At 38.8% G+C, this 13714-nt stretch overlaps 2 protein-coding genes across 3 annotated transcripts; both read left to right on the forward strand.

Annotated features, from left to right (window-relative positions):
• The first annotated feature begins 2590 nt into the window (after positions 1-2590).
• On the forward strand, positions 2591-4751 carry LOC146651104 (protein FAM237A-like). 2 transcript variants are annotated; one of them, XM_085383501.1, is made up of 2 exons: positions 2591-2957; positions 4368-4751. In XM_085383501.1, exons 1-2 carry the CDS (start codon positions 2591-2593, stop codon positions 4469-4471), a joined length of 471 nt encoding a protein of 156 aa, XP_085239627.1. In that variant the 3' UTR covers positions 4472-4751. The 2 variants fall into 2 exon arrangements, 1 of the variants encoding a protein (XP_085239627.1); XR_014907829.1 differs by lacking the exon at positions 2591-2957 and adding an exon at positions 3213-3323 and having other exon boundaries at positions 4368-4485.
• Positions 4752-5564: 813 nt separating this feature from the next.
• Positions 5565-11234, forward strand: casp10 (caspase 10, apoptosis-related cysteine peptidase). The gene is made up of 8 exons (XM_085383886.1): positions 5565-5965; positions 6745-7022; positions 7138-7243; positions 7449-7584; positions 9376-9470; positions 9694-9811; positions 9889-10387; positions 10503-11234. The coding sequence occupies exons 2-8, from the start codon at positions 6748-6750 to the stop codon at positions 10678-10680; spliced, it is 1407 nt and encodes a 468-aa protein (XP_085240012.1). The 5' UTR covers positions 5565-5965; positions 6745-6747; the 3' UTR covers positions 10681-11234.
• Positions 11235-13714: the final 2480 nt, after the last annotated feature.

Raw genomic sequence — 13714 nt, forward strand, 5'->3', positions numbered from 1 at the left:
TTTGTTTAAAAGTTATAATTTAGCCTTTGCAGTAAAACTGTTGTAAAGTCTACTTCTTTACATCATGAAAAGGATGAATGAGTAAGAAACCCACCCAGGACATTTCGTGTTGGCTTCTCACTGTGAAAGTAATTGCATTTGAGATCAGGTATGCTTGTGACATTTCAGTAAAAGCATAGAAACGTAACTCGTTCACCACTCTTGATGACTGGTCTTCAAGTTTTTCACAGTTGGCAGAAGCTGCAAAGTTTCTGAGATCTGGTTGCTCATGTTTTCTTCTTAGTTTGAACTAAACTTGTGCAGTAAGCAAAATATATTAAATCTTTGAAGTGTGGTCAGTCTGCAGCAGGTGGACAGGAAGTAAACTGCAACTTCCCCTGAACATTCTTGTACTAAAATTGCTTGGTTTTTAAAAAACTAACATTAGACAGTTAACTCAAGTATTATGATGAGTTAGTAGCTTCTGTCTCCACATAACCAGCATCAGGGTGCAGAATCATTATAAATGTCCTTTCCGTTACAGTACATGCGCATTAAACATCAATAACCTCCCACTGAATTATAATATCTTGCCTTTTTAAATTGCATTTCAGCAGTTTCCTTTTGTAGTTCTTACACATTTTGTATATACAGCAACAGTCATCAGCCAAATAACCACATTACTATGTAACTATGCAATAAACGATAGCAAATATTTCTAAATTAAGCTCCCATGCTTCCCTGAATGTGATCAAGAGAATTGATAATTTCAGAATTGTTTAATATTAAACTGCCACTGTTCATCTGCAGAAATGATGCTTAGAAAAAAGGTGATTGATAATTGTGACAAGCGTTAGACTAACGCTGCACGCAAAGGAGGGAGGCACTAACGTCACTTAAGACCAACCTGATATTTACCAAACCCACATCAACGCTTAAGCTGGGCTGGCTACCAAGGCTTTAAGTGGTAAGTACAATATTTTATTTAACAATAATTTTTTTAGGTTTGGATTTTTAGGCAGAGCAAGACCTTTCTAGGCCTAGTGTTTGGATTTGGAGAGCTGATCTTTAAAACTGAATAGGGAAAAATATAATGGGAGCTAATAAGGCTTTAGTTTCAGTTATCGCATCTTAAATATTACAGAAAAAGGTTCTCGTAATGCCTCCATCACAAGCGGCATGAACGTGGCATTTAAAGTGTGGATTTTTTTTTTAATCATATGTATCACCTTAAGTTATACTTCACTAAAGCTATTCTGTACTTGTTTTTCTGGATAAATGATTATTGTTAAAAATATCTAAAACGGCTAATCTGTCTTTGTGTAATACTTTTAAAAAACTTTTTTTTTCTTTACTGAAGCCACAAACTAGATTGGATTTTCTTTAGTAACCTTTTTTCCACTCCGTATACATGCATATCACTCAACAGACAATTATTCTAAAGCTAATTGATTAATAAACATAAAGCTTTATTTAATTCCTTCTAAAAAATGTATGTAAATTTTTTTTTTTAAAGTCTTGTTTCTACACATTTATATTTTATTGCTTACTGTAGTTAGAATATTATGTAAAAATGTATGGGATCACTCAAACGAGGAGTTATTAACATTTTCAGTATTTTGTGTCATATCAAAGTATGAGTCGATTGAGGAAAAGTACTGGGGTACACAAAGTTAGTTGCACCAATGATACATTTTGAAAGAAAATCTCAACCAGATTTCTGCTTCTTGAGTATTAAAAGCACTTCTTAGTTAGGTCCTGTCAGTGCTGTTTTACAAAAATTAAAATTCATTCTCCAATAGTTTGGCAGCAAACGACTCCTCTGCCCATGAGTCTACCTAAATCTAAAGCTTCAGCACTACTGACTTTATTTTCTAGGAAACACACTGGTTTTCAGGCCGTGCTTTCTCTAAACAAAATTTCAGTATGACATGCAACAGCTGCAGGTGTTCGTCCTCACAGGTTCCAGCATGCTACTGAATAAAGGTGAGACTTCACTAGTGTGTCAACTGCACTGCTCTCTAAACTTCCTCTTCCCCTGCAGCTGAGCTAAAAGCAGACTGTCATCACAATTCGCTTAATTATTCATTCCTTTTATTTTAAAAGAGCCAGCTGCAGTTTTTCTTCTGATGCCAAAGATTTGAAAGCGACAAAGAATGCAAGCCATAGTGAAAACTTTAGCAAAGACTGGAAATGAACCAAGTTTAATATTAAGAAATGTCAATAAACATGACAAGCGTTCGTCTAACACTGCATAAAAAGGAGGGAAGCGTTGGCGTCAGTTAAGACCAAACATATTTATTAAACCCCCATCAACACTTATTGATAAAGCTGGGCTGAATACCAAGGCTTTAAGTACAATATTGTAATGGTTTCCAGTTTTTTCTTTTGTTTTTAATTTATTTAAAGATCCGAGGAGTGTAAAATGAATAATAAACCCAAAAAGTACGTTTTTATTTGCCAGAAAAACAAATGGTCAAAGTAAAGCTTGAACACTTGCAAATGTAGCATATTCAAATATGCTGTGCGAAAGTGTTTATGACTGCTCTTAATATTTTAAATATGCAAAACCTCCAATCTAATACAAAAGCTGCTCTGTGCTCTTTTGCAGATGGTCCTGGTGCTAAATAACATGGGCATAGCCACAGTGTTCATACTGACCTGTATGTGCGCCGTGCCACTGCAAGGTCAGAAGCCAGGTCAGGTGGACCCCCTGAAGGCCCATCGGGGCAATCCGCAATGCTGGGAGGCGTCCTCGGCTCTGCTGCTGGAGATGCGCTCTCCGAGGATTGCTGACACAGTGCCTGCCTTCTGGGACCTCATGGAGTCACTCAGGGCTTCAAACAACAGCAAACACACTGCACTGTTCTGGGACCTGGCCCAAGTCTTCTGGGACATCTATCTAAATTGCATTGTGTCCAGGAGTCATGGGCTGGGCCGTCGACACATAACTGCTGTCCAGTCCCTCATTACTGACAGTGAGTACTCAACCACACACTTCTCCTTGCAAAGACAAATAAGTAGGATCATTTAGTTTCTTTACAATAAAAGAAAAATTAATATTAAATTGTATTTATACTGGAGAATTGAAGATTAAAGTCCACGACTCACCTGCAGTTATCAAATGTAGTTTTTCATTCCTTAAAATGCTCCTCATGCATTTATAATTGATTAGGTGTGGCTGTACACCTTCATTCAGTAAATGTCGACGTATGAATTCTGTCAAACCTCTTCTCCCCTGCATCAGTGAGACTCGCTTACATGTTCTCTTAATAGATGATGGGGGAGACAACTGTGGTACAGACAACCAGAGCTTTGTTGTTGAGCAGGAGAAAACCACACAGGTAATCGGAAGCTTCACAGTGGGGATGCTGACTGTAATAACATCCACAGCGTCTGGAACCTGTTGGATAGCAGCTCTGCTGTGTTGAAGTCTGTTTCACTGTGACTCTTCCTTCACACAAGGTGTCTTTTTCTACTTAAAGTTGTCATACACCGACAGCACAGGGTGAAACTTAAAGGGAGAAATGAACATTAGATTTCTACCCTGGAAAGAGCTGAGTAAGTGTCCTCTCACAGAGAACAGGTCACTAACAATGAGGTGGTGGTGGTGCCAGCTGGGATGGCAAGAAACCTGGGAATCATCCTAGGGGGAAGTGTCTTGGGTAGGGTTGCCAACTCCCTGAAAAATAAATAAGGGACACCTCATGGCCAGGGCTGGGCAACCCGATTGTCTTCACCCTTCCCAGTGTGGGGAATTTTTTAGCTCTTGTTTTTGTGTGAAATTATTTTTTTAACCATTTGACAAAGTGCGTCCCTTTTTCAGCTCAATACTTTTGTTTCTAAATATGGAAAAATCCAGTTTTTCAAGGGACGGTTAGCAACCCTAGTCTTGGGACATAACAATCGTTGCTAATCCCGATTAATTTCTCCTTTATAAAAATCAACTGGATTTATCCTTTCCTAACCATCTGGGCATCTTTATACCTTGTTGCAGCTCCTGCATCTGACTGTAGCTGGGATTCAACCTTTGCAAAGCTTTACACACCCATTCCCTACTCGGTTCACTACAACGGCTCCCTGTGGCTGCCTGGTCTCTGCTTTCCTCTCTTTTTAGCTTTCTGGTCAGTCACAGGACCCCATTATCACTCTTCTCACTGCAGGCTTTTCTCTGTTGTTTCATTTTAGCTGTTTAGTGAAGCGTCAAATGTGGAGCCAAAGTGCCATAGTTACTGCATCTCTTGCACTGAAAGCTTTAAACCAATGCTTTTTGACTTAAATGTCTATTTTTTTTTAATGCAATTGACTTTTGATACAAGCATCTACTGCCCCATGAATTTTGTAACATGCTTAGCATTTTTTCTGTCTTTTTTTCCCCCTTCCTTCAGAATCCTTCAGATTCAACCGCTCAGGAGCAAAGTCCCACGCGTGGCTCCATGTGAGAGTGAGACGTAGAGGGCAAATCAAGACCCTGAAGACAGAGCCAAAATAAAACGCACAACTACTAGAAAAGATTAAGGATAATTCAAAGTAGATAGCTTTTTATAAACATTCTTTCCCAGAAGAAAAACTCGATTTTTCTTAAAGTGACTTTTACTTATAGGATCTGGTTTATGTAAACATGAATGGAGGTGAGACCTCATTACTTTTAGGACACTGAGCTTTGTTATCCAACACTTCAAAGCGAAAAAAATTTGGCAACATAAAATTTTACCCCACACCCTTTTAATGACTACAGCTTGTTTTTATCAATCTCAAATCATGCCGCTATGATTATGCAGTTTTAATTTTTAATTATTATTAAAATTATTATTTTGAATTAAGATTTGAATCTTGTCTGATGTACTGTTCATATCAAGAGTTGTGATTTTGTTATAATGTTTGGGCTGTCTTTTCATCAGAATAGTAGTGCCCGATTGTTCATTTTAGGCAGAAATGCTTTTTCACTGCTGTGAGCTGTAATTCCCTGAATGTCAAAATAAATCAGTCAGCAAATAAAACCTGGCTGTCAGACTCTAACTTCACAAGAAATGCGATTTGATCTACATTTAAGCAGAATTTCCTCCAAACTCAAACTGCTCACTAATTTGATCTGAGGTTTTTCTGCCAGGTGAAATGGAGGACATGTAGAATATAAGCAGCTGGAACATGGGAGTGAGAATGTTTCTGCCATTAGACAACTAGTTTGGGTTTGAAGAGAGCCACTGTTTTAGAGTTGTCTTAAGGACCAAGTAAACACAACACATCTGAATCATCGTATGTCTGAGTCTTATTATGTGTAATTGGATTACTGGAGGCCTAAATTGAGTATGCCTGTAAAGTGCTTTGGGTGAGCTTCTGTAACAAAAAATGGACTTCAAAACTACATTTTTCCAGAGAATTCATTAGGAAATGAACGATGAAAGCAACACAGATTTGTCTTTTATGGGTATAAAAGAAATCCTGTTAGCAGACACAAGGCAGAGTTTGATGTTTCAGTGATCATAATATTTTGAAAGTAAACAGGAGTGAGCACTTTTCTTTTATTAGTCTACAGACTTTATAGTTACTCAATCTAGATTTATTATTAACCTGCCTCGTCGGGGACTTGCCCAGACATGACTCCAGGCTTACGCAGAGGTGATTCCCGATCGAGGCCACGTGCGTCACACAGGTAGTTGTTGACATAATGGCAGGTTGGAGTACACATCCCACTGAGTGAAAACAGGTTGCTATATTTTCACCTTTACATTTAAGTGATCCGCACAGTAACTAGCTTGTCGATGCGGCAGACTCTCTTTCACTTTCGATTCCTGCTTACTCGCCTGGACTTACTTTAACTACTGAAAAGTTGCTCTACGAAGTCTGTGACGTTCTCGATGGCGAGTTAAACCATTTTTCAGCAGCCACCGACAACATGAAGTACGCTTGAAGTATGTGGACATAAACAACCAGTATCGTCGTCGTCGTCGTCCTTCAGACAAGCTGTCAACGCGTGTCCATACAGGTACCTCTGCACGAGATGGTGTTTGAGCACAGATGGCTACCATGGGTTACCTTTAAGTGTGCTGAAGTTATGCAATGTATTTTCCGGGACATAAGACTAACTGAAAAATGAGAATACAGTAAACTCTGCGTGTTACCATGTTATTCAATAAGGTTAAAACGACATGACATGATGGCATCACACAGTTGCTGCAGGTTTCTCAGCTTCACACCGATGATATGGATCTCCACTTCCACCACCTCTCAAAGGTGCTCTGTTGGATTAAGATGTCTGTGGAGGGCTTTTCAGTGCAACGAGTTCATTGTCATGTTCAGGAAACCACCTTGAGATGATTTGATGTTTGTGACATGGTGTAATATCCCGCTGGACGCAACCATCAGAGGATAGATATACTGGGGTCATAAAGGGGTGGCTGGACATGGTCAGCTGGAATTATGAGGCGCAGTTGGTAGTAAGGGGCAGCTTTCGTTGAGTTATAGATACATCAATTTTGTATTCTAGACATCAAATAAGATATTCTAGACATGCTATAATAATAATAATAATAATAATAACGGAGAAAACGTACAACATCAAGACAGCCCTATTTATTTGCCTTTTCGTAAGAGACGTAAAATCATCTAGAATGCAAAAAAGTATTATTGAAATGACTATTTTTGAGTCATTTCTCCAAGGAGCAATTTGCATGATGTGACCACTTTGCATAGTTAAACAACAGACCTAGGCTACATATTTAAATTTCTGGTTTCTGAAAGTCTTGTACTTTGTTTTAAATACAGGAAATGGAATTCCAAAATTTGTTGCTAAAGGTGGGTAAGGCACTGTCTAAAGATGAAGTGAAAGCCTTGGTCTTTCTTTGCACTGACCTCCTGGACCAAAAGCCAAACAAGGTGGAAACGGCCAGTGAGCTCTTCTCCTGCCTGATGAAACAAGACCATCTCTCACCTGAGAACCCACAGCTCCTGACCGAGCTTCTGGTCACTACTGAACATCATGCCCTGATCCGGGATCTCTGTCTCGCTCCACATACAACAACGAGCTTTATTTCTCCCTACAGGTATGCCGTTCATGTTTCGCTTCGTACTGTTTTGTTTTTCTGATTTAGGTTTACATTGAAAAATAAATTTTAATCTGTAAAGCTATTTCTATCAAATGTTTTTCTGTAATTCCAGGAAGCTTCTTTACAGCCTCTCTGAAGAAATTACTGATGGTGATCTGAGAGAAGTGAAGTTCTTGTTAAACACGATGATCCCACGTAGAAAACTGGGGGAACATATTGTAAGTGCGCCTTCAGAAATGTGGTAAATGTAGCCCATAATATTTCATTCTAGTCCTTCTTTATAACAATGTGTTATGTATGTGTACTTGTTACCCGTAGCATCGCCTGCCATACGTTGTCACATTTTCCTTTGAACAAACCTGCAGAACTTCCGCACATACACTTCATTTTTCCATCAGTGCAAAGACCTTGTGTCATTTTCAGACTACACTGGAAGTCTTCTTGGAGATGGAGCGCATGGACCACCTTAGCGAAAGTAATCTAAACACCCTGGAGACCATAGTGAGGGAGGTGTGTCCCATGCTGAATGCTAAGATCAACCAGTTTAAAAAACGGCGAGGTAAGCTATTCACAAAACGTCTCTTGCTGAATGTAATTTCAGTTTCATTTGATTTTATTTTTGAGTCTATTTGCCATTCTGGTTACTTTTTTTGTAAGTAAAGATGGAAAAGAAACAAAGTTCTATTCTTTTCTATTTTAATTATGCTGAGGTAATTAGATTACTTTTCTGTTGGGACAAAAACACAGGTCCTCTAATCTGTGGGATTCCACAAGGTTCAATTCTAGGTCCATTGTTATTCTACAACTCACAACAAGAGTTGCCTCACGGCGCTTTGTATTGTAAGGTAAACATCCTACATAATAAGGAAATGAACGTAAACGATCACATCACACAACCTCGTATGAGCAGCACATGGTGATGGCAGGAAGGAAAAAGTTATTTTTAACGTCTGAATTAAGAAACCTCCAGCAGAAGCTCAGAGAGGGGCGGCTGTCTGATGCCAACAGGGTGAGGGGAGGAAGATGGACCAAAACACTAACCCTGGAATAAATGATTAAATGCAGCTGTAATATTTTATTCTTCACTGTAACATCTTATTTCTCACAGTGTTCATTTGCAGACAGAGGCTTTCAGTTTGTGACACCAAGACTCTGGAGCAGTTTACCACTTCAGCTACGTTTCTCTCTGCGACTCTGAAGAGTCAAAACCTTCTGTTGAAATTTTCCTGTTTAGCCAGGCCTTCTGTTGACATTCTCTTTTTATTAATATTATTATCTTATTTCATTATTTTTGTTCTGTTCTGACAGGTTGCTTTTTCAGGTTGTTTGTTTTTTCCATTCTATTAACTGTTGTACAGTGCTTTATGACTTTATGCCTGTGAAAAGACATAAGTAAAGTTTATGTAACCATAGCCTTAAAGCAGGGCAGGCATGCACTTTGACCATTTGCTTTAAATAGAGGGTGCTGTGTCTTATCTTCACTTCACTTTACAGTCACATTCCATCTTATTAATGGTTCTGTTTTTTGTTTATGTTTTTACTAGAGCGAAGCTAGGACTCTGTTTGCTCTGATCCTTATCAGGGCAATTGTCGATCTTTAGTGGGGAGGGGCCCATTTGGAAAACCAGCTAACTGTAAAAGTCATATTTCCTTTTGCATTCCATTTAGATGCTTGGATAGCCATATCTGGTTCGAAGCGGGCTTCAAATTTGTCTTAAGCTTACAGTTTGAAACACTACTATTATGGGTTGTTTTTTTGTTTTTTTTAAGTCTATCAAAATTTACTTAGGTTATTTTTGTATCACTATTGCATACGAATACAAGCAAAGTCATTTAATACTCTAAATCAGTTTGTTAGAATCATTAGCTTCAGTCAGGAATTAGTCAAAGATTTGTTTTGAAATCATTTTTAATGATCTTTGAATTTGACTTTCCTGCATTCCTCTTATGGGGAGATAAAAAAAAAAAAAAAAGAGCGTCAGTCACATAAACAGTGTCTCTCTTCCACAGCATGTCTTTGGTATCTTCATCCCCTCACCCACAACTGGTTGCGGCAGATGGCCGCCCCTCCCTGAGCCTAAATCTGCTGGAGGTTTTTTCCTGTTAAAAGGGAGTTTTTCCTTCCCTGTCGCAAAACCTTTTACCTTAGAATATAAAGGGCCTTGAGGCAACTGTTGTTTTGACATAGCACTGTATAAATTAAACTGAATCGAATGGGTTAAGCACTGAGACGAGCAGTCGTGATTCAAACAATAGCTAAACTCTTGTTTAGCTTTTTGTGAAATAATACCAGACGTTTAAAACCTTGAAATATAATTGTTCCCCCCGCAATTATTGCCCTTCTTTGCAGTCACCTGTCCTGTTATGACAACTGATGCTATATCAACTCAAAAAAAGGAGTCCGTCACCATGCCGATATCGCCATCTACAAACACACAAGATGAGGTGTGTGTATTTTTTTTCTTATATATGTGACATGCTTAAATCGTAATCACTGGTTACGGCCCTGGCACTACATTTAATTTGAGCTGGAGCCCTCCAGGCGGATCATTCTTCCCTTTGTATACTTAGTTTTCATTCCAGAGTTTAACTTGTGGATCAAATAGAAGTTTACAAGTAATGCACTGAATCATGTCTTCCCTGTAATCTGTGTCATTTATCTCTGTAGGGCTTGGGAACATATCCCATGACATCTGAAAAGAGGGGCATCTGTTTAATTGTTAACAACGATAACTTCAGTAAGTCCAGCCAACTAAGGAAACGGGAAGGAACTGAAGTGGATCAAAGTAAGCAAATTTTGGCAGTCAATATACGCTTCATGTTTGTGGTCCTGCATCATCCTTAGATCGTCTGTTTCTTCCAGAATGTCTGCAGAGTGTGTTTCAGTGGCTCGGCTTTAAAGTGGAGAGCCACCATGACTGTGACACGAACCAGATGCTCTCTGTGTTCAAGGAGCTTGGCAAAAGAGACCACAGTCGGTTTGACTGCGTAGTGTGCTGTGTTCTGAGTCATGGTGTGGAAGGCAGCGTGTACGGTGTGGATGGATCCACTGTCAAGATCAGTGATTTGACGGACCTTTTCAATGGATTAAATTGCCCGTCTTTAGTGGGCAAGCCCAAGCTGTTTTTCATCCAGGCCTGCCAGGGAGACAACGAGCAGCAAGCTGTCTTCATTGAATCTGATAGCTCTGCATACAGCTTTCATTGGACTGATGCTATAAAGGCTAAACAGGGTATCCCAAATAGTGCAGATTTCCTGCTGGGAATGGCCACAGTTCCTTTTCATGTTTCCTTCAGAGAGAGAACCAATGGCACCTGGTTTATTCAGTCTTTGTGCCAAAACCTTGTTCAGATGGTGCCCAGGTTAGTGAACCAAAATATCAAATATAATAAAAAAAAAATTTTTTTTAAAATGAAGAAGAATGCTTTTTTACAAAAATGCTGTACATTAGCTCACCCTGTGTCTTATTTTTCCTAGGGAGTTTGATCTCATGTCAATCCTGACAAAAGTGAATGCAGATGTTAGCAAGAAGAGTGATCGGTATGGTCAAAGAAAGCAGATGCCTCAGCCAGCCTTCTCACTCAGGAAGAAGGTGGTGTTTCCGGTTCCCAACGTCCCTACTCCATCTATTCACAAAGCATCGTCAAATTCTTGATTTTTACGTTACTTCAGAGCTGTGGATGCAGATCAAGAATTAAATGCAACAATTTGTTGAAATGCAGAAGTTTTCTATCAAAATATTTTTAATGCAGTTTTGTGTAGAATATTTTGAATTTTAGTCCTCTGTGATCAGGATTAATGTTCTTAATAAATGTGGCTCTCAATAACCTCACCAGGTCTCCGTGGTAACATATACTACTTATGCTAACATGCTCTTGATCAGGATGTTTTTAAGAGTTAAATGTTAATTCTGCTGTTAGTGTTGGATTATAACAACATTCTCTAAGTGCCATAGAGCTTATCCATTGATGCTAATGAATGAAGCCTTGCAGTGGAGTCTGCAATTGGATGTCATGTCTGTTGGCAGCCAGTCTGCTGGCACAGCTCCATATGGAGCCGTGCCAGAATTGATTGAAATGTAACCAGAGTAATTAATATTGTTCATTCTTTAAAAAACAAGCAAACAAACTTTACCCCGTTTTGTTACTTTCTTAATTAACTGTTGTAAGTGAAAAGTGAATCAAGGAATACTGCATTACATCAAAATACAGAATCTACTAAAAAATACTTCTCAGTTTCTTTATAAAAATGTTTTGTCAACAAGCACTGTAATTCTAACGCACACCCATCCTTACAAGACAAAAACGCAGTGAAGGTTAAAGACTTGCCTTACACAAGAAACTTTGTAACGTCAGCCTCCTTAGTGATCCATCCACCTCGTGACAGTGAGTCACAGCTGCCTTTCCCGCAATCATTAACGCTTTAGATGTGTACTGTGTATATTTTGTAGTCAGTAATGTGTTAAGATTTAAAAGGAACCTTTTGACATTTAGCCTCGTTTGACTTTGTCTAATAATCGGGAGTCCAAATCTCTACAACAAAAATTGCAACAATTAAAAGTAAAATGTGACAAAGCTACGCCTACAGAATGTGTGACTCAGAGCGAAAGGCCTCACTCTGTTCCTGTACCTGCTCTGACAGGCTGCCTAAACGTTCGTCCTATCGCTGCAACACCTCAGCACGCAAGTATTTTCCACATACTGATAATCTGTTGAAACCATATTTCCATGTAACAACCAGTCACACTTGTCAATCAACCGCCTTCTCCTTTTACTGCATTGTTTGTTGCTTCTCCCTCCAAATGCTCGACTTCTTGCAGAAGTTTTTTGCTATGAAAAATATTACAGGTAACATTACCATGGCAACATAGAGCTCATAGACATTTACTAAATAAGAGTTCCTCTTTCGCAGTTTAGACAGACTTCACTCGCTTGTTTTGTCTCCAAATGGCTTCAACATATGACAGAGATTTATGTGTATTGCAACAATTTTCACTCACTAATGGAGTGATCAGCACACCAACTTTAACTCTGAGTCTTGTTTATCGAACCAGACTGCAGCGGGAGACACTGAACCATATACTGAAAGTGCCAAAAACATGAGAACATTCTTAGCATTCAGTAATTTCCTTTGTTGAGCTGAGCAGCTCACGTGCTGAAAGTAATAGTAGATGTTTAGGTCTGACAGGGATTGCCAGTGCAACTTCTACAGAGACGTGACCAGGGAACACACTGAGAAAGTTGCTATGTGAGTGCATGATTTTTATTTTTTTTAATTGTTTTTGGGGGGTAAAAGGATAAGTCAAAACTTTGGTGGCTGAATTACAACAAAATATAACAAAGTCTGCCCCTCCAAAAATTAATTTTCAGGGAACAGCAGAAAGGAGGAGCACAAAGACAAACAAGGCAAAACATAAACTATGACACAACCCGAAGAATGACTTTCGTACTAGTCATGGCTGTGGGGTTTTTTGTAGGTTTGATTTGACTTTCCTGTTGTTATTGACCATGTCTGAGCTGCAGAAACCCTGCACTTGAACCTCTGTCTCCACCTTCAGGTCGACTCCATACAAGTCCCTTGAACTGCTTCTCTGATTTGCTTGTGTCCGACTGACAGACACCCAGATCAGTCTCCCTGCCCTGCACTGCCTTTAGGATGTCAGGTGTGTATTATATGAGTTTATGGTAAAATTAAATGTAACTATGAATTTGCATAACTTTTCAGCCCACACTGGAGCTCTTTCTGGATGGACAGAGTGTTTGAATGACAGCAATTTAAGCAAGTTGTAGACTATAACTGAAATAGTGTGTCCCCTGCTCATTGAAATGGTCAGCCAGTTTAAAGTACTGCAGGGTAAAAGTTATAAAAGGACTTAAAATACAAAAGCAAATGGGTTTAATCTGGTTCCTAACTACTTACCAACCCCCTGACATTAAAAAAGCTGCCTGCTTTAGTAAGTCAGCAAGAAGTACATCTATAGAGGCAAGCTGGTGAGTTGAGGTCAGGATCGAATGAAATTCAACCATAGCTAACAGTGTGGCCTGACCAACTTTGGCTTCTACAGGCAATTTCATGTGTTTCAGTGGTGAATCAAAATGCGCCCTAATTTCCAAACCCTTGTCCCTCGTTGGTGTTTCACATCCACAATGCACAATGAAGATTTACAGCATTCAGTTATATAAAACCACAATACACTATGCATACAAAATTACATTAAATACATATATGAGAAAAATATGGTCTAAGAAATATACACCAATGAATATAATTTCCAAAATTATGAATAATTGTGGAATTAGCCTTTGTTCCGATTTTCCAAATGTGGCATTTTACTGTGTGCTTTATTTAATTTTAGAATTTGCAAGTTGTAAAAGGTAATAAAGTGAACCCAGCTAAACTGATCTAACAAATATCAGCCTAACATTATTAGGAAAACAGTAGACAGTCATATCAGTCTTACACAACCTTAAGCTTAAAGCTTTAAGCTCAGTTGTCTTAAAGCTTTGGGTGTTTGGTATGTTTCCTTACTTTGGGCTCTTTCATGAGATTTCTCTTGGTTTAAATATAATAACTCAATTTCTCTATGACCGTCCTTTTGTAGAACCACTTGATTGCTTTGCACAACCTGCTTTCAGTTGAGATTCACTTCAGACAAATTTCCCAACATTTTCCTTTAGAATTCGGAGGCG

This window comes from Rhamphochromis longiceps, linkage group LG16 (genome assembly GCF_057381845.1).
Source record: "Rhamphochromis longiceps isolate RC_006_pf linkage group LG16, R_longiceps_female_GT1.1, whole genome shotgun sequence".
Taxonomy (NCBI): domain Eukaryota; kingdom Metazoa; phylum Chordata; class Actinopteri; order Cichliformes; family Cichlidae; genus Rhamphochromis; species Rhamphochromis longiceps.